At 48.0% G+C, this 26,589-nt stretch overlaps 1 protein-coding gene across 3 annotated transcripts in view; it reads right to left on the minus strand.

Moving 5' to 3' along the window:
- KDM2A (lysine demethylase 2A) overlaps positions 1-26,589 on the minus strand; it is a 448,889-nt gene that overhangs the window by 79,539 nt on the left and 342,761 nt on the right. For all 3 annotated transcript variants that reach the window (XM_069232944.1, XM_069232943.1, XM_069232945.1), the window contains one exon: positions 4,626-4,898. In XM_069232944.1, the coding sequence (XP_069089045.1) occupies positions 4,626-4,898 (273 nt within the window). The remainder of the gene's footprint in view (positions 1-4,625; positions 4,899-26,589) is intronic.

Below are 26,589 nucleotides of genomic sequence, written 5' to 3' on the forward strand. Positions count from 1 at the left end.
CACTCTTGGCTAAGTTGTAAGTGTCCGAATTCTAGGATTTCAGGAGCCAGATTGCTAGATTCAGCGATGCTGGATCTGGGTGTCTGATCTGTTGGTTGTGTTGCGTTAACAGATCTGGTTTGTTCGGCAGTTTGATGTGGGGTACTACAGAAAGATCTAGCAGTGTTGTGTACCAGGGTTGTCTTGCCCACGTTGGTGCTATTAAAATGAGTTTGAGTTTGTTTTGACTCAATTTGTTCACTAGATAAGGGAGGAGAGGGAGAGGAGGAAAAGCGTAAGCAAATATTCCTGACCAGTTCATCCATAGGGCATTGCCTTGGGATTGCTTGTGATGGTATCTGGACGCGAAGTTTTGGCATTTTGCGTTCTCTTTTGTTGCAAATAAGTCTATCTGAGGTGTTCCCCAGAGTGTGAAGTAGGTGTTCAGAATTTGTGGGTGGATTTCCCATTCGTGGACTTGTTGGTGATCTCGAGAGAGATTGTCTGCCAGTTGATTCTGGATCCCTGGAATAAACTGTGCTATGAGGCGAATTTGATGGTGGATTGCCCACTTCCATATGTTTTGAGCTAATAAGCTTAACTGCGTTGAATGTGTTCCTCCTTGTTTGTTTAGATAATACATCGTTGTCATGTTGTCTGTTTTGACAAGGATGTATTTGTGGGTTATGATTGGTTGGAAAGCTTTTAGTGCTTGAAAAACTGCTAATAATTCTAGATGATTTATATGCAGTTTTGTTTGATGTATGTTCCATTGTCCTCTTATGGTGTGTTGATTGAGATGTGCTCCCCACCCTGTCATGGAAGCATCTGTTGTTATTACGTACTGTGGCAATGGGTCTTGGAAAGGCCGCCCTTTGTTTAAATTTATACTGTTCCACCATAGAAGCGAGAGGTAAGTTTGGCGGTCTATTAACACCAGATCTAGAAGGTGACCCTGTGCTTGAGACCACTGTGAGGCTAGGCATTGTTGTAAGGGCCTCATGTGCAGTCTTGCGTTTGGGACAATGGCTATGCATGAGGACATCATGCCTAGGAGCTGTAGTATTGTTCTTGCTTGTATTGTTTGATTTGGAGACATGTGTTGAATGACTCTGTTGAAATTGTGAATTATTTGTGGAGTTGGCGTTGCTACTCCTTTTGTCGTGTCTATTATGGCCCCTAGATATTGCTGTACTTTGCTTGGCTGAATGTTGGATTTTGCAAAGTTGACGGTGAACCCTAGTTTGTAGAGGGTTTGTATAACTTGATTTGTGTGGTTTGAGCATTGTGTGAGCGAACTGGTTTTGATTAGCCAGTCGTCTAGATACGGGAATACATGTATTTGCTGCCTTCTGATGTGTGCAGCGACTACTGCTAGGCATTTTGTGAATACCCTTGGAGCGGTTGTTAAACCGAAAGGCAATACTTTGAATTGGTAATGTATTCCTTTGAATACAAACCTTAGATATTTTCTGTGTGATTGATGTATTGGTATATGGAAATATGCGTCTTTGAGGTCTAGGGTTGTCATGTAGTTGTGTTTTTTGAGCAATGGTAACACTTCTTGTAGTGTGACCATGTGAAAGTGGTCTGATTTGATGAATGTGTTTACTACTCTGAGGTCCAGAATTGGTCTCAGTGTTTTGTCCTTTATTGGTATCAAGAAGTACAGTGAATAAACTCCTGTGTTTATTTGTGTGCTTGGTACTAATTCTATTGCATTTTTTTGCAGTAATGCTTGAACTTCTATCTCTAGAAGCTGTGAATGGTGTTTTGATAAATTTTGTGATTTTGGTGGTATGTCTGGAGGGAATTGCAGGAATTCTATGCAATAACCATGTTGGATAATTGCTAGGACCCATGTGTCTGTAGTTATTTCCTCCCATGCTTCGTAATATTGACCTATCCTTCCCCCCACTGGTGTTGTGTGGGGGGGGGGGGGGGGGGGGGGGGGGGTGAGTGACGTGTGAGTCACTGCTTGTTGGTAGTGGTTTTGGGGCTTTGAAATCTTCCTCTATTCCTAGGGAATTGCCCTCCTCTATACTGGCCCCGAAAGCCTCCCCTGTACTGTCCCTGGTAGGTGGATGGTGCGGACTGTGAGGTACTGGTTTGTGTGGCCTGACTCCAAAACCCTCCTCTAAAAGGTGTTTTGCGGAAGGTGGTATAAGATCCTCTGCTCTGCGGGGAGTAGAGTGCGCCCATGGCCTTGGCAGTGTCAGTGTCCTTTTTGAGCTTTTCTATGGCTGTGTCGACCTCCGGACCGAACAGCATTTTTTCGTTTACTGGCATGTTAAGTACTGCCTGCTGAATTTCTGGCTTGAATCCAGACGTTCTGAGCCATGCGTGCCTACGGATGGTAACCGACGTATTAATGGTCCTTGCGGCTGTGTCTGCTGCATCCATAGAGGAGCGTATTTGATTGTTGGAAATGTTTTGACCTTCTTCAACAACCTGTTTTGCTCTTTTTTGTAGATCTTTTGGGAGATGTTCAATGAGATGCTGCATCTCATCCCAGTGGGCTCTGTCGTATCGCGCTAGCAGCGCTTGTGAGTTTGCGATGCGCCACTGGTTTGCTGCCTGGACAGCGACCCTCTTCCCGGCTGCATCAAACTTTCTGCTTTCTTTATCTGGGGGAGGTGCATCCCCAGAAGTGTGTGAATTTGCCCGTTTTCTGGCAGCCCCTACCACCACAGAATCTGGTGGCAGCTGAGAGGTGATGAATACAGGGTCCGTAGGAGGCGCCTTATATTTTTTGTCCACTCTAGGCGTTACTGCCCTGCTTTTGACTGGCTCTTTGAAGATCTCCTTTGCATGGCGAAGCATGCCTGGGAGCATAGGCAGGCTCTGGTAGGAGCTGTGGGTGGAGGAGAGGGTGTTAAATAAAAAGTCATCCTCTACTTGTTCAGAGTGTAGTTCCACATTATGGAACTGAGCTGCTCTAGCCACCACTTGTGAATAGGCTGTGCTGTCCTCAGGTGGTGATGGCCTAGTTGGGTATGTGTCTGGGCTGTTATCAGACACTGGTGCATCGTACAAGTCCCACGCGTCTTGATCTTGGTCATCGTGGCTCATGGCGGTGTGAGCTGGCGAATGTGACGGTGTGTAAGTTGGTGAAGCCGGAGTTACAGGTGGAGGCGAGGGAGGGGGTGTTACCGTCTTTGCTGTTTGTTGCTGAGGAGCCTCTCGTGCCACAAACTGAAGTGTTCTCTTTCTTTTGACAGGTGGAAGGGTACTGATCTTCCCTGTCCCCTGCTGAATAAAGATACGCTTCTGCGTGTGATCCACTTCAGTGGATTGCAGTTCCTGTTCGAATCCGTGTCTTTTCATTTGTGAAGACATAGAAAGTTCTTCAGTATAGGAGCCTGAAACTGGGTCTGTTGGTGCTTTTTTCGGCTCCGAAAACCCGGTTTGTTTTTTCGGCTCCGAGGTAACCTTCCTCTTCTTTTGTGCCGAAAAATCTTGGCCTCTATGATCTTCGGCGCCACTGTCTCGGCGTCGATCCGTGTCGACACCGAACTCTCGGTGTCGATGCTTCTCTTTAGCACTCTCTCGGTCCCGAGGAGGCTGCGTGCCGGTGTCTCGACCGGAGTCGGACGATCTCGACACTGAATGGGCCTTTTTCGGTGCCGATTGTTGGTCACCGTGAATTTGGGTTGAGCCATGGCCGGTTGGCAGTGGCGTCCCCTGGGCCTTTTTGCCTTTTTTAATTTCTGATCTCGACGTCTTACTCACTGTTTTTGGATGGTCGAGTTCGTCGGAGTCTGAATCCTGGATGGAAAAGGATTCCTCCTGTTCCTCTTCTGTCTCGAACTGTCGATGCTCTTTTGGCGTGGACGCCATCTGAAGTCTTCTCGCTCGACGGTCGCGCAGAGTTTTTCGGGACCGGAACGCCCCACAGGCCTCACAGGATTCTTCGCTGTGCTCGGGTGACAGGCACAGGTTACAGACCGAGTGTTGGTCCGTATAAGGATATTTGTTGTGGCATTCAGGGCAGAATCGAAACGGGGTCCGTTCCATCGGCGTTGTTCTCCACGCGGTCGGGCCGACTAGGCCCCGACGGTGTGCCGAAATCTACCCCGAAGGGCACCGAAGCGCTTCGATGTTCAATGCGTTGTCGTATGTGTTTATCTCGAACCGGATCGCAACGATACCGTCGAAATCCTCCGTTTTCAGCTATCTTTCCGTTCCGAAACTCGGAGCGACAGGAACACGTCCGAACCCGATGGCGGAAAGAAAACAATCGAAGATGGAGTCGACGCCCATGCGCAATGAGCACAGAAGGAGGAGCCACTCGGTCCAGTGACTCGAAAACACTTCTTCGAAGAAAAACAACTTTTAACACTCCGACCCAACACCAGATGGCGAGCTAATGCATACCATGTGTATCTACAGCGACAGATGCCATCGAACTAACACATTTCTAGTTATTCCTTTCACAGGCCACAACCAACAGCAAGCACTGCTGTGGCACTCAGCATGGATACATCTCTTGACACCTTCCTTACTCTCATTTAATGACTTCTGCTTAGAACTGCTACTACATACAGCACTAATGTACGCCTATCACAGACATCTTTCTTCTTGACTAAGACGCATTGATGTTTGTTGCCCTATCTGCAAGTCTTTTCCTCACAAGGTATACTCACGGCCAAGCACTGCCGCTCCACACAAGACTGCTTCATGCGTCCAGGGCCTCCAAACTTTTTCATGTCCCTGCAGTAGTGGCAGACACCACACTCCCCTTGCAAGCAGGCATCACATTTCCGGCAGCGAACTCTGCGTCGGCGAGCTCCGGACACGTGGGACGACACTGGCTTCATGTTGTAAGGTGGGTTAATTCTAGCTGCCGGTCGCATGGTATGTGGCTTTGTGATGGGAATAATAGGTGCGCCAACTTTTGGCTTCAGTTGGATCTTGTACTAGAGAAAGAAAAAAAATGAAGGGGTGAGCATGAACAAAATACATGGAGACCATATCAACTGCAAGTTTTATGAGGTTTCCCCAACATTCATTATATTGCTAAACTGCCAAATGTTCTATAAATATATGTTTTTAAGCTGCATGGCTCATTCATAAACAAAGGATGCTGGGCACTACTTTAAAGCCCACCAAATGCAGCAGAACCAGACCTCCAATAAAAGGCAGATAGCAGTGGAACAGAGCAAAAGTAACATCACAAAAAATTTGATTGGGTTGTAAGAAGGTCCATCTGACTAGAGGTTGAATAGTCAGCAGACTATGATAGGAAGAAAGTATGACTCTCTGAAGTGTGGGGCTTTATGCTAACAGAGGTAGTTCTCATATTTAACTTCCCACACAGATTAGCATAACAAATGCCACCATTTCAGAGTTGAAGATCAGTCTTCAGTACCTCACTCAAATACTCACTCAGGACAAGTCACTGCCCAGTGACAAAGCGTCAAACTACAGAGCAGATGACTTGCCTTATGCAACGATTTGTTGCCATTAAAAAAAAGTTCTCTCATTATACATTAACACCACAATTTAATTGAAAATAGGGAAAATAGTGACTAAATGGATACACTACTCTCAAATAGTTTTTGGTAAGGGCCGTCATGGACACACAAGACACCAATAGGAATTACTCAATTAAATCTTGTGATATTGCTATAGGAGTGTTCAGTTCAGATGACAAAATGCATTTGATAGGCATCTCCCACTTGTTCTTTAATCAGCTGACCAGTTCAGAAGCATTGTAGGTGCAGGAAGCAATACACTGAAGATTAAATAAGAGGAGGCAAGCAAAAGAGAACCACCTGGGAGCTGCTGGTCACTAAAAAACTTCACACAAAATAAAAGAAACCAAACGACTGGTCCACCAGCTCCTGACACCAAAGAACACATCAGGCAGATGCACACACCGGAACCAACACTCTTCCAGTGCCCGGGATAAAGTGTTACTCAAACTGAGTGAATATTATTGAGCGTGTGTTTGGCAGGGTCAAAAACAGAAGGCGATGCTTACAAGTTCTCATGGCACCAGCATCTATGATCTACATGTTTCAGCCACATGCAGTGCCAGACAACTGGTTCTGTGACTTTCTCATGACCATATCTACAACCCAAAAGTATAGGGCGTTTTCCTTATAAAATGAGTATGTTGACTCTTGATAAATTGTTAGATAGCATAACCACAGAAGGAAAATGTTACTTAGTTGTGTAAGGGAGTCTGTTCCATCACCCTGTGTGTATTTTCCGCAAAGCTGTTGGGAAAGTCTATGATGAGGGGCACATGGCCCAGAGGGCTAAAGCTCCTAACGGTTAGGAGTTGCTTGTAGCCGGTCTATTGGCTAAAGCTCCAAAAAGCGCAAGCATGAAAACGTGGAGGCGGGCCAGTAAGGTCAGAAGGGTGTTGGTTTGTCAGATGTGGAATGGCATCACCAACTACGGTAGAAACGCTGTTCGAGACGAACACCAGTTTCTGGTGAAAAAAAGGTGGCATAACGAGGCTGGATCATGAGGGCTTGAAAGCTCACTTACACTGCTGCCCGATATTACAACAACTAGAAAGACCTTTTTCAATGACAAAAGGCGCAATGGACAACTGCAGTGGCTGAAAGTGATACTACACATGGAGAAATTAAGGTTCAAGTCCCAAGGTGGCATCAGAAAGAGCTTTGCAGAAACATGTTGCAAACCCTTAAGAAAATTCATCACAACTGGTGATTTGAGCGCAAACAGCTGGTGTGGTAAATGTAAAAAAAATTTTTTTTTAAAACCACATAAGAAAATCCAACAGTTTAGCCTGGAGCAGGTTTGACTGGCAGGTGGCAAACTGTTAGGAGCACACCTGCCTAACATCCCAGCAAATAATCTGCCCCATTGCATCATGATAAATGTAGTTTCCTCAAAAAACGAACTCAGTTACTTTTAAATATTTCACCTCTAAATAGGTGCAGCCTTTGCTGTGCATCTCTGGACACATGTGTTTCTGGGTTAATCCCTTCTTCAGCAGAGAACAAGTTTGCGGGGTGCTGGAAATGCTGCCATTAATCATCCGGTTTCAATACCTCTTCACTGGCATGCTCCAGAGCTCGTCAGCCCAGTGGCTCAAGGGAGCCTTTTTAAAGTCACAAACAGTTAGGAGCACACCTGCCTAACATCCCAGCAAATAATCTGCCCCATTGCATCATGATAAATGTAGTTTCCTCAAAAAACGAACTCAGTTACTTTTAAATATTTCACCTCTAAATAGGTGCAGCCTTTGCTGTGCATCTCTGGACACATGTGTTTCTGGGTTAATCCCTTCTTCAGCAGAGAACAAGTTTGCGGGGTGCTGGAAATGCTGCCATTAATCATCCGGTTTCAATACCTCTTGACTGGCAGGTGGCACACCAAGCCACAAACTTATTTAAGAGTTCAGCATACACTGATTTTGTGGTTGGCTGCCTGCCTGCTAGGACCAAATCAAAGACTTCAGGAGGAAGGTTGAAGATCAGTTGTTGCCACTCTTTATCCATGCATGGAGGCGCAGACTGCATCTCCATGCCTACAAAGTGGCCCGTTTTTCAGCTAAATCGAAATATTATATCGCTAAAGTGAAGGAGGCAGAAAATGCCCCGAGAACTTTTTAATGTGATAAATACATTGTAAGTAAATGCCTCCTTGGCATGGTTACCCCCTGACTTTTTGCCTTTGCTGATGCCAAGTTATGATTTGAAAGTGTGCCGAGGCCTGCTAACCAGGCCCCAGCACCAGTGTTCTTTCCCTAAACTGTACCTTTGTCTCCACAATTGGCACACCCTGGCATTCAGATAAGTCCCTTGTAACTGGTACCCCTGGTACCAAGGGCCCTGATGCGAGGGAAGGTCTAAGGGCTGCAGCATGTCTTATGCCACTCTAGGGACCCCTCACTCAGCACATGCACACTGCTTGCCAGCTTGTGTGTGCTGGCGAGGAGAAAATGACTAAGTCGACATGGCACTCCCCTCAGAGTGCCATGCCAACCTCACACTGCCTATGGCATAGGTAAGTCACCCCTCTAGCAGGCCTTACAGCCCTAAGGCAGGGTGCACTATACCACAGGTGAGGGCATAGGTGCATGAGCACTATGCCCCTACAGTGTCTAAGCAAAACCTTAGACATTGTAAGTGCAGGGTAGCCATAAGAGTATATGGTCTGGGAGTCTGTCAAACACGAACTCCACAGCACCATAATGGCTACACTGAAAACTGGGAAGTTTGGTATCAAACTTCTCAGCGCAATAAATGCACACTGATGCCCGTGTACATTTTGTGAAATATACCCAGAGGGCATCTTAGAGATGCCCCCTGAAAACATACCCGACTTCCAGTATGGGCTGACTAGTTTTGCCTGCCTGCCACACACCAGACATGTTGCTGGCCACATGGGGAGAGTGCCTTTGTCACTCTGTGGCCAGTAACAAAGCCTGTACTGGGTGGAGGTGCTTCACACCTCCCCCTGCAGGAACTTTAACATCTGGCGGAGAGCCTCAAAGGCTCACCCCCTTTGTTACAGCGCCACAGGGCATCCCAGCTAGTGTGGATGCCCACCCCTTCGGCCACTGCCCCCACTTTTGGCGGCAAGGCTGGAGGAGATAATGAGAAAAACAAGGAGGAGTCACTGGCCAGTCAGGGCAACCCCTAAGGTGTCCTGAGGTGACTGACTTTTAGAAATCCTCCATCTTGCAGATGGAGGATTCCCCCAATAGGATTAGGGATGTGCCCCACAGGGAGGAGGCACAAAGAGGGTGTAGCCACCCTCAGAGCTAGTAGCCATTGGCTACTATCCTCCCAGACCTAAACACACCCCTTAATTGAGTAATTAAGGGCCCGCAGAACCTAGGAAGATAGATTCCTGCAACCTGAAGACGAAGAAGGACTGCTGACCTGAAGCCATGCAGAGAAGACAGAGACACCAACTGCTTTGGCCCCAGCCCTACTTGCCTGTCTCCCCACTTCGAGAAAAACTGCAACAGCGACGCGCCCCCCAGGGTCCATCGACCACTGAAGCCTCAGAGGACTACCCTGCATCTAAAAGGACCAAGAAGCTCCTGAGGAAAGCGGCCTTGTTCAACAAAACTGCAACTTTGCAATAAAGAAGCAACTTTTGAAGACCACACGTTTCCCGCCGGAAGCGTGAGACTTTCCACTCTGCACCCGACGCCCCCGGCTCGACCTGCGGAAAACTCACAATACAGGGAGGACTCCCCGGCGACTGCGAGCCCATGAGTAGCCAGAGTTGACCCCCCTGAGCGGGCTACTTTGGACCCAACTTTGAACCCTGTAGGTGCTTTACTTACCTGTGAACTTAAATACTTACCTCCCCCAGGAACTGTTGATTTTTGCACTGTGTCCACTTTTAAAATAGCTTATTGCCATTTTTGGCAAAACTGTACATGCTATTGTGATGATTCAAAGTTCCTAAGATACCTGAGTGAAACACCTTTCATTTAAAGTATTGTTTGTAAATCTTGAACCTGTGGTTCTTAAAAGATATTTTTCTATATAAAAACCTATTGGCCTGGAATTGTCTGTTGAGTGTATGTTCCTCATTTATTGCCTGTGTGTACAACAAATGCTTAACACTACCCTCTGATAAGCCTACTGCTCGACCACACTACCACAAAATAGAGCATTAGAATTCTCTTTTTGCCACTATCTTACCTCTAAGGGGAACCCTTGGACTCTGCATGCTATTTCTTACTTTGAAATAGCACATACACAGCCAACTTCCTACATACATTATCCACCCCCCCCCCCCCCCCCCCCCCCCCCCCTTAGGCCTCGGGATCTGGAGAATTCTCAGGAATTCTGTGACAAGGTCGTGGAGCACTTGGAAAATAAAATCCTCCAAATACATGCTACCTTTGACCCTCATGTTATCTCCAGGGAATCCTTGGCAGATTCGGACACAGATGTTAATGTAAGGGACCCACTTTTAACTGACTTTCATGCCTCCACTCAGGACCTTGTTAAAAAGATGATTTGCGATATAAAGTCAAGCTCCCCACTGGATCCGTGCCCCCGTTCATTTTTAGATTAGCCCCTGACCTGATGGCTCGGGCTTTAGTCCCGATCTTCCAAGAAGTGCTAGTCTCTGGGAAGTATCCAGCCTCCTGGAAGGAAACGATAGTGATGCCATTAAAAAAAAAAAGCCAGAAGGGGATAGTCAAGACTTAAATATCTTATGGCCTATAACGCTCCTTCCCTTTCTGGCCAAAATTCTAGAGAAATTGTTGAATGAGGAATTGGCAGAATTCCTAGTGGATGGGGAAGGCCTGGATTCGTCACAACATGGCTTCAAAAAAGCGCACAGTACAGAGACTGCTTGGATCTCTTCTGATTCAATCTGGAAATTCGTCGATGATGGCCAAGGGACCATTCTAGTATTGCTGGAGTTGTCAGCAGCATTTGACACTATTTCTCCTTATCTATTGATATCCTGCCTTAGTCAAGCGGGAATTAGAGGACGAGCCCTTAAGCTTTTAGAATCCTTCTTGTCAAATAGGTGGATAACTGTAAGCTGTGGCAATTTCCGATCTTCCCCTTTTTTTATTGCCATGTGGGATTCCTCATGGCTCATCCTTAAGCCCTACCTTGTTTAACCTTTATGTTGCACCTTTGGCCGATATCATCCGATCGTTTGGGTTTATCCCCACCTCCTATGCTGATGATACTCAGCTTATTATACCGATTGCAAAACCCTGGGAGGAGGTTGCGGACCGGTTTAGCAATTGCATGCAAAGTGTTAGCAATTGGATGAAGACAAACTGGCTGAAAATGAATGCCACTAAAACGGAAATTCTCTGCTTTGGGCCAGCAAAAGAATTATGGAATTCACACTGGTGGCCAGTAGACTGTGGGATTCCTCCAGCACCGACCACGGTCAGTAGGAACCTGGGCGTTTTCTTTGACGACCACTTGTCTTTCAGAAATCATGTAAATCACACTCTGAAGACATGCCTCTGGCTGATCAAAATGCTTCGCAAAATCTTTCCTTACCTCAAGCAGGAATGGAGAGTCTCTGCGGTCTTAGCTCTAGTAATGTCGAAAGTTGATTACTGCAACGCCTTACTCCTTAATGTTGATAAGACATTGATTAATAAGCTGCAGATGGTCCAAAATGCAGCAGCTAGAGCAATTTTAAATCTTCCACAGTGTAATTCAGTCAGTGGGAACCTTAAGAAATTACATTGGCTTCCAGTGTCCCAGCGGATTATTTTTAAAGCACTTTGTCTAACCCAAAAAGCAATTCATGGAATAGGTCCAACAATCTCACCACTAGGCTTTGGTGGTACGCTCCCAAGAGAAACCTGAGGTCTGCTAAAGCATTTAGAATTCAGGTTCCTCGTACACAAGGAGCAAGATGGGGGGACAAAGCTTTCACGGTGGCTGCTGCTAAAGGTTGGAATTCATTACCGCTGAGTATCAGGCAAGAACCAGCCTATTTAAGGTTTAGGAAATTGGTCAAGACATGGCTCTTTCCTCGATAGTCTGTTTTCTGGTTCACTCTTTTCTTAGTAGCATTTTGGTATAATTGAGGAGGGTGGTATGAAGGTTGGGTTTGCTAGTCTGTTTTCTTCCTCATCTTCGACTCTTTTTAGCGCTTCGATGCTCCTGGTGAGTCGGAATGCGCTTTACAAATACCACATAAATACATACATACAGGGGCGGGTGCAAGACCCTGCCCTGCTGCTGTGCCTGAAGCCTGATCTCAAGACAGATGCTCAGGCCCAGAAGCTCCAGGTACCACACACTGCTACCTCGATATGGAGCCACTAGGATTAGTTGTGCCAAGTTATCCTTAATCTTCAGAAACTGGAGCAGGCTATGCAGTGACATTAAGGTGTACAGGAGTCATGTGCTCCACTGCATACAGAATACATCTCAAAGGGACAGCCTTCTTCGTAACTAATGCCCAAGTGTTGACACTGTGTTCTGCACAATGGTAAATAAAATGAGCCACGGTTTGCTCACTAGAGGTTTGGAAGTTGTAGTCTGAGGAACGGTGAGTCTGAGGAACGCTGCCCCCGATGGTCTGCTTGTTGTCTGCTAGCCCATGCCACTGATGCTAAAGGAGCTGGTAGTACTGTTTGCGGGCAGTGACGCCAATGCGGTCGATATTCCCAGCTCCTGGCACCCCCCCCGAAAAGGGTGTTCCTTTTCTGAAACAAACATCTTCGTCCATGATGGAATTACATTAGGTCTTCCTATATGGACTGTTCAATGTCACCTGGGAGACAAAGTGGACGAGTCATCTGCTCAAAGGAAGATGGGACAGGGAGAGGCAATCTAGGAAGGCAAGGACAATACTGTGATCTCGGATGACTGGCTGAGGCCTGGGAGAGATGGCCAGGCTTCCTCAAGAGCAGACTGAACCTGAGCATATCAGAGATGAAGCGGCTGAACCTACAAGTTGATTGCCTCCCTTAGTTGTGGCATAGAGAGCAAAAAGGCGAGCAAGATGGTGCATAGATGTAAGGAAATGCCTCCTTGGCATGGTTGCCCCCTGACTTTTTGCCTTTGCTGATGCTATGTTTACAATTGAAAGTGTGCTGAGGCCTGCTAACCAGGCCCCAGCACCAGTGTTCTTTCCCTAACCTGTACTTTTGTATCCACAATTGGCAGACCCTGGCATCCAGATAAGTCCCTTGTAACTGGTACTTCTAGTACCAAGGGCCCTGATGCCAAGGAAGGTCTCTAAGGGCTGCAGCATGTCTTATGCCACCCTGGAGACCTCTCACTCAGCACAGACACACTGCTTGCCAGCTTGTGTGTGCTAGTGAGGACAAAACGAGTAAGTCGACATGGCACTCCCCTCAGGGTGCCATGCCAGCCTCTCACTGCCCATGCAGTATAGGTAAGACACCCCTCTAGCAGGCCTTACAGCCCTAAGGCAGGGTGCACTATACCATAGGTGAGGGTACCAGTGCATGAGCATGGTACCCCTACAGTGTCTAAACAAAACCTTAGACATTGTAAGTGCAGGGTAGCCATAAAAGTATATGGTCTGGGAGTCTGTCAAACACGAACTCCACAGCACCATAATGGCTACACTGAAAACTGGGAAGTTTGGTATCAAACTTCTCAGCACAATAAATGCACACTGATGCCAGTGTACATTTTATTGCAAAATACACCCCAGAGGGCACCTTAGAGGTGCCCCCTGAAACTTAACCGACTGTCTGTGTAGGCTGACTAGTTCCAGCAGCCTGCCACACTAGAGACATGTTGCTGGCCCCATGGGGAGAGTGCCTTTGTCACTCTGAGGCCAGTAACAAAGCCTGCACTGGGTGGAGATGCTAACACCTCCCCCAGGCAGGAGCTGTAACACCTGGCGGTGAGCCTCAAAGGCTCACCCCTTTGTCACAGCCCAGCAGGGCACTCCAGCTTAGTGGAGTTGCCCGCCCCCTCCGGCCACGGCCCCCACTTTTGGCGGCAAGGCTGGAGGGAACAAAGAAAGCAACAAGGAGGAGTCACTGGCCAGTCAGGACAGCCCCTAAGGTGTCCTGAGCTGAAGTGACTAACTTTTAGAAATCCTCCATCTTGCAGATGGAGGATTCCCCCAATAGGGTTAGGATTGTGACCCCCTCCCCTTGGGAGGAGGCACAAAGAGGGTGTACCCACCCTCAGGGCTAGTAGCCATTGGCTACTAACCCCCCAGACCTAAACACGCCCTTAAATTTAGTATTTAAGGGCTACCCTGAACCCTAGAAAATTAGATTCCTGCAACAACAAGAAGAAGGACTGCCCAGCTGAAAACCCCTGCAGAGGAAGACCAGAAGACAACAACTGCCTTGGCTCCAGAAACTCACCGGCCTGTCTCCTGCCTTCCAAAGAACTCTGCTCCAGCGACGCCTTCCAAAGGGACCAGCGACCTCTGAATCCTCTGAGGACTGCCTTGCTTCGACGACAAGAAACTCCCGAGGACAGCGGACCTGCTCCAAAAAGACTGCAACTTTGTTTCAAGGAGCAGCTTTAAAGACCCCTGCAACTCCCCGCAAGATGCGTGAGACTTGCAACACTGCACCCGGCGACCCCGACTCGGCTGGTGGAGAACCAACACCTCAGGGAGGACCCCCGGACTACTCTCCGACTGTGAGTACCAAAACCTGTCCCCCCTGAGCCCCCACAGCGCCGCCTGCAGAGGGAATCCCGAGGCTTCCCCTGACCGCGACTCTCTGAAACCTAAGTCCCGACGCCTGGAAAAGACCCTGCACCCGCAGCCCCCAGGACCGGAAGGACCGGACTTTCACTGCAGAAGTGACCCCCAGGAGTCCCTCTCCCTTGCCCAAGTGGAGGTTTCCCCGAGGAAGCCCCCCCTTGCCTGCCTGCAGCGCTGAAGAGATCCGTTGATCTCTCATTGACTTCCATTGCGAACCCGACGCTTGTTCTAACACTGCACCCGGCCGCCCCCGCGCCGCTGAGGGTGAAATTTCTGTGTGGGCTTGTGTCCCCCCCGGTGCCCTACAAAACCCCCCTGGTCTGCCCTCCGAAGACGCGGGTACTTACCTGCAAGCAGACCGGAACCGGGGCACCCCCTTCTCTCCATTCTAGCCTATGCGTTTTGGGCACCACTTTGAACTCTGCACCTGACCGGCCCTGAGCTGCTGGTGTGGTGACTTTGGGGTTGCTCTGAACCCCCAACGGTGGGCTACCTTGGACCAAGAACTGAACCCTTTAAGTGTCTTACTTACCTGGTAAAACTAACAAAAACTTACCTCCCCCAGGAACTGTGAAAATTGCACTAAGTGTCTGTAGGAAGTTGGCTCTGTATGTGCTATTTCAAAGTAAGGAATAGCATGCACGGAGTCCAAGGGTTCCCCTTAGAGGTAAAATAGTGGTAAAAATAGATAATACTAATGCTCTATTTTGTGGTAGTGTGGTCGAGCAGTAGGCTTATCCAAGGAGTAGTGTTAAGCATTTGTTGTACATACACATAGACAATAAATGAGGTACACACACTCAGAGACAAATCCAGCCAATAGGTTTTTGTATAGAAAAATATCTTTTCTTAGTTTATTTTAAGAACCACAGGTTCAAATTCTACATGTAATATCTCATTCGAAAGGTATTGCAGGTAAGTACTTTAGGAACTTCAAATCATCAAAATTGCATGTATACTTTTCCAGTTATTCACAAATAGCTGTTTTAAAAGTGGACACTTAGTGCAATTTTCACAGTTCCTAGGGGAGGTAAGTATTTGTTAGGTTAACCAGGTAAGTAAGACACTTACAGGGCTTAGTTCTTGGTCCAAGGTAGCCCACCGTTGGGGGTTCAGAGCAACCCCAAAGTCACCACACCAGCAGCTCAGGGCCGGTCAGGTGCAGAGTTCAAAGTGGTGCCCAAAACACATAGGCTAGAATGGAGAGAAGGGGGTGCCCCGGTTCCGGTCTGCTTGCAGGTAAGTACCCGCGTCTTCGGAGGGCAGACCAGGGGGGTTTTGTAGGGCACCGGGGGGGACACAAGTCCACACAGAAATTTCACCCTCAGCAGCGCGGGGGCGGCCGGGTGCAGTGTAGGAACAGGCGTCGGGTTCGCAATGTTAGTCTATGAGAGATCTCGGGATCTCTTCAGCGCTGCAGGCAGGCAAGGGGGGGATTCCTCGGGGAAACCTCCACTTGGGTAAGGGAGAGGGACTCCTGGGGGTCACTTCTCCAGTGAAAGTCCGGTCCTTCAGGTCCTGGGGGCTGCGGGTGCAGGGTCTCTCCCAGGCGTCGGGACTTTAGGTTCAAAGAGTCGCGGTCAGGGGAAGCCTCGGGATTCCCTCTGCAGGCGGCGCTGTGGGGGCTCAGGGGGGACAGGTTTTGGTACTCACAGTATCAGAGTAGTCCTGGGGTCCCTCCTGAGGTGTTGGATCGCCACCAGCCGAGTCGGGGTCGCCGGGTGCAGTGTTGCAAGTCTCACGCTTCTTGCGGGGAGCTTGCAGGGTTCTTTAAAGCTGCTGGAAACAAAGTTGCAGCTTTTCTTGGAGCAGGTCCGCTGTCCTCGGGAGTTTCTTGTCTTTTTGAAGCAGGGGCAGTCCTCAGAGGATGTCGAGGTCGCTGGTCCCTTTGGAAGGCGTCGCTGGAGCAGGATCTTTGGAAGGCAGGAGACAGGCCGGTGAGTTTCTGGAGCCAAGGCAGTTGTCGTCTTCTGGTCTTCCGCTGCAGGGGTTTTCAGCTGGGCAGTCCTTCTTCTTGTAGTTGCAGGAATCTAATTTTCTAGGGTTCAGGGTAGCCCTTAAATACTAAATTTAAGGGCGTGTTTAGGTCTGGGGGGTTAGTAGCCAATGGCTACTAGCCCTGAGGGTGGGTACACCCTCGTTGTGCCTCCTCCCAAGGGGAGGGGGTCACAATCCTAACCCTATTGGGGGAATCCTCCATCTGCAAGATGGAGGATTTCTAAAAGTTAGAGTCACTTCAGCTCAGGACACCTTAGGGGCTGTCCTGACTGGCCAGTGACTCCTCCTTGTTATTCTCATTATTTTCTCCGGCCTTGCCGCCAAAAGTGGGGCCTGGCCGGAGGGGGCGGGCAACTCCACTAGCTGGAGTGTCCTGCTGGGTTGGCACAAAGGAGGTGAGCCTTTGAGGCTCACCGCCAGGTGTGACAATTCCTGCCTGGGGGAGGTGTTAGCATCTCCACCCAGTGCAGGCTTTGTTACTGGCCTCAGAGTGACAAAGGCACTCTCCCCATGGGGCCAGCAACATGTCTCGGTTCGTGGCAGGCTGCTAAAACTAGTCAGCCTACACAGATAGTCGGTTAAGTTTCAGGGGGCACCTCTAAGGTGCCCTCTGTGGTGTATTTTACAATAAAATGTACACTGGCATCAGTGTGCATTTATTGTGCTGAGAAGTTTGATACCAAACTTCCCAGTTTTCAGTGTAGCCATTATGGTGCTGTGGAGTTCGTGTTTGACAGACTCCCAGACCATATACTCTTATGGCTACCCAGCACTTACAATGTCTAAGGTTTTGTTTAGACACTGTAGGGGTACCATGCTCATGCACTGGTACCCTCACCTATGGTATAGTGCACCCTGCCTTAGGGCTGTAAGGCCTGCTAGAGGGGTGTCTTACCTATACTGCATAGGCAGTGAGAGGCTGGCATGGCACCCTGAGGGGAGTGCCATGTCGACTTACTCGTTTTGTCCTCACTAGCATACACAAGCTGGTAGCAGTGTGTCTGTGCTGAGTGAGAGGTCTCCAGGGTGGCATAAGACATGCTGCAGCCCTTAGAGACCTTCCTTGGCATCAGGGCCCTTGGTACTAGAAGTACCAGTTACAAGGGACTTATCTGGATGCCAGGGTCTGCCAATTGTGGATACAAAAGTACAGGTTAGGGAAAGAACACTGGTGCTGGGGCCTGGTTAGCAGGCCTCAGCACACTTTCAATTGTAAACATAGCATCAGCAAAGGCAAAAAGTCAGGGGGCAACCATGCCAAGGAGGCATTTCCTTACACAACCCCCCCCCCCCAAACGAAAGAGGATGAGACTAACCTTTCCCAAGAGAGTCTTCATTTTCTAAGTGGAAGAACCTGGAAAGGCCATCTGCATTGGCATGGGCAGTCCCAGGTCTGTGTTCCACTATAAAGTCCATTCCCTGTAGGGAGATGGACCACCTCAACAGTTTTGGATTTTCACCTTTCATTTGCATCAGCCATTTGAGAGGTCTGTGGTCAGTTTGAACTAGGAAGTGAGTCCCAAAGAGGTATGGTCTCAGCTTCTTCAGGGACCAAACCACAGCAAAGGCCTCCCTCTCAATGGCACTCCAACGCTGCTCCCTGGGGAGTAACCTCCTGCTAATGAAAGCAACAGGCTGGTCAAGGCCATCATCATTTGTTTGGGACAAAACTGCCCCTATCCCATGTTCAGAGGCATCAGTCTGCACAATGAACTGCTTAGAATAATCTGGAGCTTTTAGAACTGGTGCTGAGCACATTGCCTGTTTCAGGGTGTCAAAGGCCTGTTGGCATTCCACAGTCCAGTTCACTTTCTTGGGCATTTTCTTGGAGGTGAGTTCAGTGAGGGCTGTCACAATGGATCCATATCCCTTCACAAACCTCCTGTAATACCCAGTCAAGCCAAGGAATGCCCTGACTTGAGTCTGGGTTTTTGGAGCTACCCAGTCCAGAATAGTCTGGATCTTGGGTTGGAGTGGCTGAACTTGGCCTCCACCTACAAGGTGGCCCAAGTAAACCACAGTTCCCTGCCCTATCTGGCATTTGGATGCCTTGATAGAGAGGCCTGCAGATTGCAGAGCCTTCAAAACCTTCTTCAGGTGGACCAGGTGATCCTGCCAGGTGGAGCTAAAGACAGCAATATCATCAAGATAAGCTGTGCTAAAGGACTCCAAGCCAGCAAGGACTTGATTCACCAACCTTTGGAAGGTGGCAGGGGCATTCTTTAAACCAAAGGGCATAACAGTAAACTGATAATGCCCATCAGGTGTGGAGAATGCTGTCTTTTCTTTTGCTCCAGGTGCCATTTTTATTTGCCAGTACCCTGCTGTCAAGTCAAAGGTACTTAGAAATTTGGCAGCACCTAATTTATCAATGAGCTCATCAGCTCTTGGAATTGGATGGGCATCTGTCTTGGTGACAGAGTTGAGCCCTCTGTAGTCCACACAAAACCTCATCTCTTTCTTTCCATCTTTGGTGTGAGGTTTGGGGACTAAGACCACTGGGCTAGCCCAGGGGCTGTCAGAGCGCTCAATTACTCCCAATTCCAGCATCTTGTGGACTTCCACCTTGATGCTTTCCTTAACATGGTCAGACTGTCTAAAGATTTTGTTTTTGACAGGCATGCTGTCTCCTGTGTCCACATCATGGGTACACAGGTGTGTCTGACCAGGGGTTAAGGAGAAGAGTTCAGGAAACTGTTGTAGGACTCTCCTACAATCAGCTTGCTGTTGGCCAGAGAGGGTGTCTGAGTAGATCACTCCATCTACTGTGCCATCTTTTGGGTCTGATGACAGAAGATCAGGGAGAGGTTCACTCTCTGCCTCCTGATCCTCATCTGTTACCATCAACAGATTCACATCAGCCCTGTCATGGAAGAGCTTAAGGCGGTTCACATGGATCACCCTCTTGGGGCTCCTGCTTGTGCCCAGGTCCACCAGGTAGGTGACCTGACTCTTCCTTTCTAGCACTGGGTAAGGGCCACTCCATTTGTCCTGGAGTGCCCTGGGAGCCACAGGCTCCAGAACCCAGACTTTCTGCCCTGGTTGTAACTCAACCAGTGCAGCCTTTTGGTCATACCAAAACTTCTGGAGCTGTTGGCTGGCCTCAAGGTTTTTGGTTGCCTTTTCCATGTACTCTGCCATTCTAGAGCGAAGGCCAAGTACATAGTCCACTATGTCCTGTTTAGGCTCATGGAGAGGTCTCTCCCAGCCTTCTTTAACAAGGGCAAGTGGTCCCCTTACAGGATGACCAAACAGAAGTTCAAAGGGTGAGAATCCTACTCCCTTTTGTGGCACCTCTCTGTAAGCGAAAAGCAGACATGGCAAGAGGACATCCCATCTCCTTTTGAGCTTTTCTGGGAGCCCCATGATCATGCCTTTTAATGTCTTGTTGAATCTCTCAACCAAGCCATTAGTTTGTGGATGGTATGGTGTAGTGAATTTATAAGTCACTCCACACTCATTCCACATGTGCTTTAGGTATGCTGACATGAAGTTGGTACCTCTGTCAGACACCACCTCCTTAGGGAAACCCACTCTGGTAAAGATACCAATGAGGGCCTTGGCTACTGCAGGGGCAGTAGTCGACCTAAGGGGAATAGCTTCAGGATACCTGGTAGCATGATCCACTACTACCAGGATATACATATTTCCTGAGGCTGTGGGAGGTTCCAGTGGACCAACTATGTCCACACCCACTCTTTCAAAGGGAACCCCCACCACTGGAAGTGGAATGAGGGGGGCCTTTGGATGCCCACCTGTCTTACCACTGGCTTGACAGGTGGGGCAGGAGAGGCAAAACTCCTTAACCATGTTGGACATATTGGGCCAGTAGAAGTGGTTGACTAACCTCTCCCACGTCTTGGTTTGTCCCAAATGTCCAGCAAGGGGAATGTCATGGGCCAATGTTAGGATGAACTTCCTGAACAGCTGAGGCACTACCACTCTCCTAGTGGCACCAGGTTTGGGGTCTCTGGCCTCAGTGTACAGGAGTCCATCTTCCCAATAGACCCTATGCGTTCCATTTTTCTTGCCTTTGGACTCTTCAGCAGCTTGCTGCCTAAGGCCTTCAAGAGAGGGACAGGTTTCTGGTCCCTTACACAGCTCCTCCCTTGAGGGTCCCCCTGGGCCTAAGAGCTCAACCTGGTAAGGTTCAAGCTCCAAAGGCTCAGTTCCCTCAGAGGGCAGAACTTCTTCCTGAGAAGAGAGGTTCCCTTTCTTTTGCTGTGTTGCAGTTGGTTTCCCAACTGACTTTCCTGTTCTCTTGGTAGGCTGGGCCATTTTTCCAGACTCCAGCTCTACTTTTTCACCCTGTGCCTTGCACTGTGCTCTTGTTTTCACACACACCAGTTCAGGGATACCCAGCATTGCTGCATGGGTTTTTAGTTCTACCTCAGCCCATGCTGAGGACTCCAGGTCATTTCCAAGCAGACAGTCCACTGGGATATTTGAGGAGACCACCACCTGTTTCAGGCCATTGACCCCTCCCCATTCTAAAGTAACCATTGCCATGGGATGTACTTTTCTCTGATTGTCAGCGTTGGTGACTGTGTAAGTTTTTCCAGTCAGGTATTGGCCAGGGGAAACCAGTTTCTCTGTCACCATGGTGACACTGGCACCTGTATCCCTCAGGCCCTCTATTCTAGTCCCATTAATTAAGAGTTGCTGTCTGTATTTTTGCATGTTAGGCGGCCAGACAGCTAGTGTGGCTAAATCCACCCCACCCTCAGAAACTAGAGTAGCTTCAGTGTGGACCCTGATTTGCTCTGGGCACACTGTTGATCCCACTTGGAGACTAGCCATACCAGTGTTACCTGGATGGGAGTTTGGAGTGGAATCTTTCTTGGGACAGGCCTTGTCTCCAGTTTGGTGTCCATGCTGTTTACAGCTATGACACCAGGCCTTTTTGGGATCAAAGTTTTTACCCTTGTACCCATTGTTTTGTGAAGAGGCTCTGGGCCCACCCTCCTGTGCAGGTTTTTGGGGGCCTGTAGAAGACTCTTTACTATTTTTAGTTTTGGTTGTCTCATCACCCTTCCCCTGGGGAGTCTTTGTGACCCCTTTCTTTTGGTCACCCCCTGTTGAAGTCTTGGACACCCTTGTCTTGACCCAATGGTCCGCCTTCTTTCCCAATTCTTGGGGAGAAATGGGTCCTAGGTCTACCAGATGCTGATGCAGTTTATCATTGAAACAATTACTTAACAGGTGTTCTTTCACAAATAAATTGTACAGCCCATCATAATTACTTACACCACTGCCTTGAATCCAACCATCTAGTGTTTTCACTGAGTAGTCTACAAAGTCAACCCAGGTCTGGCTCGAGGATTTTTGAGCCCCCCTGAATCTAATCCTATACTCCTCAGTGGAGAATCCAAAGCCCTCAATCAGGGTACCCTTCATGAGGTCATAAGATTCTGCATCTGGTCCAGAGAGTGTGAGGAGTCTATCCCTACACTTTCCTGTGAACATTTCCCAAAGGAGAGCACCCCAGTGAGATCTGTTCACTTTTCTGGTTACACAAGCCCTCTCAAAAGCTGTGAACCATTTGGTGATGTCATCACCATCTTCAGATTTAGTTACAATCCCTTTAGGGATTTTCAACATGTCAGGAGAATCTCTGACCCTATTTATGTTGCTGCCACCATTGATGGGTCCTAGGCCCATCTCTTGTCTTTCCCTCTCTATGGCTAGGATCTGTCTTTCCAAAGCCAACCTTTTGGCCATCCTGGCTAACTGGATGTCCTCTTCACTGGGGCTATCCTCAGTGATTTCAGAGGTGTTGGTCTCTCCTGTGAGGGAACCAGCATCTCTGACTATTATTTTTGGAGTCAGGGTTTGAGGGACCCTGTTCTCCTTAGATAGGACTGGTAGGGGGGAATTGTCCTCCAAGTCACTATCCTCTTCCTCGGAGTTGCCACCCTCAGAGGGGTTGGCCTTTTCAAACTCTGCCAAAAGCTCCTGGAGCTGTATTTTGGTAGGTTTGGGGCCCATTGTTATTTTCTTTATTTTACAGAGTGACCTTAGCTCCCTCATCTTAAGATGGAGGTAAGGTGTGGTGTCGAGTTCCACCACAGTCACATCTGTGCTAGACATTTTGCTTCTAAAAGTTGGAATACTTTTTAAGAATCTACAACTGGTTCTAGAATCTAATTCAAACTTTTACAAACTTTTAAACTCTAAAAGAAATGCTAAACAGGGACTTAACACACAAGGCCCTAGCAGGACTTTTAAGAATTTAGAAAACTTTTCAAATTGCAAAAATCAATTTCTAATGACAATTTTGGAATTTGTCGTGTGATCAGGTATTGGCTGAGTAGTCCAGCAAATGCAAAGTCTTGTACCCCACCGCTGATCCACCAATGTAGGAAGTTGGCTCTGTATGTGCTATTTCAAAGTAAGGAATAGCATGCACGGAGTCCAAGGGTTCCCCTTAGAGGTAAAATAGTGGTAAAAATAGATAATACTAATGCTCTATTTTGTGGTAGTGTGGTCGAGCAGTAGGCTTATCCAAGGAGTAGTGTTAATCATTTGTTGTACATAGACAATAAATGAGGTACACACACTCAGAGACAAATCCAGCCAATAGGTTTTTGTATAGAAAAATCTCTTTTCTTAGTTTATTTTAAGAACCACAGGTTCAAATTCTACATGTAATATCTCATTCGAAAGGTATTGCAGGTAAGTACTTTAGGAACTTCAAATCATCAAAATTGCATGTATACTTTTCCAGTTATTCACAAATAGCTGTTTTAAAAGTGGACACTTAGTGCAATTTTCACAGTTCCTAGGGGAGGTAAGTATTTGTTAGGTTAACCAGGTAAGTAAGACACTTACAGGGCTTAGTTCTTGGTCCAAGGTAGCCCACCGTTGGGGGTTCAGAGCAACCCCAAAGTCACCACACCAGCAGCTCAGGGCCGGTCAGGTGCAGAGTTCAAAGTGGTGCCCAAAACACATAGGCTAGAATGGAGAGAAGGGGGTGCCCCGGTTCCGGTCTGCTTGCAGGTAAGTACCCGCGTCTTCGGAGGGCAGACCAGGGGGGTTTTGTAGGGCACCGGGGGGGACACAAGTCCACACAGAAATTTCACCCTCAGCAGCGCGGGGGCGGCCGGGTGCAGTGTAGGAACAGGCGTCGGGTTCGCAATGTTAGTCTATGAGAGATCTCGGGATCTCTTCAGCGCTGCAGGCAGGCAAGGGGGGGATTCCTCGGGGAAACCTCCACTTGGGTAAGGGAGAGGGACTCCTGGGGGTCACTTCTCCAGTGAAAGTCCGGTCCTTCAGGTCCTGGGGGCTGCGGGTGCAGGGTCTCTCCCAGGCGTCGGGACTTTAGGTTCAAAGAGTCGCGGTCAGGGGAAGCCTCGGGATTCCCTCTGCAGGCGGCGCTGTGGGGGCTCAGGGGGGACAGGTTTTGGTACTCACAGTATCAGAGTAGTCCTGGGGTCCCTCCTGAGGTGTTGGATCGCCACCAGCCGAGTCGGGGTCGCCGGGTGCAGTGTTGCAAGTCTCACGCTTCTTGCGGGGAGCTTGCAGGGTTCTTTAAAGCTGCTGGAAACAAAGTTGCAGCTTTTCTTGGAGCAGGTCCGCTGTCCTCGGGAGTTTCTTGTCTTTTCGAAGCAGGGGCAGTCCTCAGAGGATGTCGAGGTCGCTGGTCCCTTTGGAAGGCGTCGCTGGAGCAGGATCTTTGGAAGGCAGGAGATAGGCCGGTGAGTTTCTGGAGCCAAGGCAGTTGTCGTCTTCTGGTCTTCCGCTGCAGGGGTTTTCAGCTGGGCAGTCCTTCTTCTTGTAGTTGCAGGAATCTAATTTTCTAGGGTTCAGGGTAGCCCTTAAATACTAAATTTAAGGGCGTGTTTAGGTCTGGGGGGTTAGTAGCCAATGGCTACTAGCCCTGAGGGTGGGTACACCCTCTTTGTGCCTCCTCCCAAGGGGAGGGGGTCACAATCCTAACCCTATTGGGGGAATCCTCCATCTGCAAGATGGAGGATTTCTAAAAGTTAGAGTCACTTCAGCTCAGGACACCTTAGGGGCTGTCCTGACTGGCCAGTGACTCCTCCTTGTTTTTCTCATTATTTTCTCCGGCCTTGCCGCCAAAAGTGGGGCCTGGCCGGAGGGGGCGGGCAACTCCACTAGCTGGAGTGTCCTGCTGGGTTGGCACAAAGGAGGTGAGCCTTTGAGGCTCACCGCCAGGTGTGACAATTCCTGCCTGGGGGAGGTGTTAGCATCTCCACCCAGTGCAGGCTTTGTTACTGGCCTCAGAGTGACAAAGGCACTCTCCCCATGGGGCCAGCAACATGTCTCGGTTCGTGGCAGGCTGCTAACACTAGTCAGCCTACACAGATAGTCGGTTAAGTTTCAGGGGGCACCTCTAAGGTGCCCTCTGTGGTGTATTTTACAATAAAATGTACACTGGCATCAGTGTGCATTTATTGTGCTGAGAAGTTTGATACCAAACTTCCCAGTTTTCAGTGTAGCCATTATGGTGCTGTGGAGTTCGTGTTTGACAGACTCCCAGACCATATACTCTTATGGCTACCCTGCACTTACAATGTCTAAGGTTTTGTTTAGACACTGTAGGGGTACCATGCTCATGCACTGGTTCCCTCACCTATGGTATAGTGCACCCTGCCTTAGGGCTGTAAGGCCTGCTAGAGGGGTGTCTTACCTATACTGCATAGGCAGTGAGAGGCTGGCATGGCACCCTGAGGGGAGTGCCATGTCGACTTACTCGTTTTGTCCTCACTAGCATACACAAGCTGGTAGCAGTGTGTCTGTGCTGAGTGAGAGGTCTCCAGGGTGGCATAAGACATGCTGCAGCCCTTAGAGACCTTCCTTGGCATCAGGGCCCTTGGTACTAGAAGTACCAGTTACAAGGGACTTATCTGGATGCCAGGGTCTGCCAATTGTGGATACAAAAGTACAGGTTAGGGAAAGAACACTGGTGCTGGGGCCTGGTTAGCAGGCCTCAGCACACTTTCAATTGTAAACATAGCATCAGCAAAGGCAAAAAGTCAGGGGGCAACCATGCCAAGGAGGCATTTCCTTACAGTGTCCACTTTTGAAATAGCTATTTGTCAATAACTTGAAAAGTATACATGCAATTGAAATTATTCAAAGTTCCTAATGTACTTACCTGCAATACCTTTCAAACAAGATATTACATGTTAAATTTGAACCTGTGGTTCTTAAAATAAACTAAGAAAAGATATTTTTCTATACAAAACCTATTGGCTGGATTTGTCTCTGAGTGTGTGTACCTCATTTATTGTCTATGTGTATGTACAACAAATGCTTAACACTACTCCTTGGATAAGCCTACTGCTCGACCACACTACCACAAAATAGAGCATTAGTATTATCTCTTTTTACCACTATTTTACCTCTAAGGGGAACCCTTGGACTCTGTGCATGCTATTCCTTACTTTGAAATAGCACATACAGAGCCAACTTCCTACAATAGATTTAAGAGATCTAAATAAAAACACACCAGTAGACAACTTCACTTTACCTAAGAACAATAAGCTTTTGGTTAAGGCCATGGGAGACAAGTGGTTTTCCACTATTGATCAAGCTTCAGCATACCACCAGGTACCACTCCATCACAATGGTACTATTCTAACTTCATCTGTAACACTCTTATGATGGTGTTGAATGCCTTGAGAACTAGTGGTTTGACTGCTGAATGTCAAATGTAACTGCTGTTAATTTGGTGACCTACTTTTGTTTAAGTCAATGAACACTGAATTTGTTTTTGGTAGAACTCAGCCTATAAAATGTTCACCCCTTGAAACTGCTATGGGTGAAGTAAGCCCTTTCTTATGACTATCAGAATATTTTTTTAAAGTTTGTGTGAGATTTTGCATGCAAGAGATACTATATTACATATAAGTATAAAGACAAATCAAAAATCGGAGCTGCACAAGAGTCTGCAAAGACATTGTGAAGCCATTAAGATATTTGTTATTGTCTTCCTTTATGGGGTTTGAACCTGTGTGCAGACAGATACTCAACTGCTGGAGGCTTTGGAGCAGTGCTGTGTCACATTACTGACAAGGGTCATATACGTACCATTTTTTTTTTCTCTCTATCCTCAGCACAGAAGAGGAGCTCCATAATAGTGTGATGCTCTAATGTATATGGGCAAAGGAAGAACTCAGACATTACGTATGGGGTTCACAATCTATTTTCTGTATTGACTTATAAAACACTTATTAAAATTCTAACCTCACCCCCTGTCCCTTGGACTTTTCAAAGCCACTCCTCGCTTTGCTAGAATATTTAATTCTCAGACTATAGCTACACAGTACAATACTAGGAACAAACAAAGGTGCAGATTACTAGGGCAGATTTCCCCATCAGACCAAAGAACATCTGGTGAATGAATGTGGGGGGTGAACTTTCCTTTCCATTAATCGATTCAGACTTTGAAAGTGCCATTTCACCAGATGACTACTACAGGATATGTTGTCCTTAGTG

This window comes from Pleurodeles waltl, chromosome 4_2 (assembly GCF_031143425.1).
Source record: "Pleurodeles waltl isolate 20211129_DDA chromosome 4_2, aPleWal1.hap1.20221129, whole genome shotgun sequence".
NCBI classification, from domain to species: Eukaryota; Metazoa; Chordata; class Amphibia; order Caudata; family Salamandridae; genus Pleurodeles; species Pleurodeles waltl.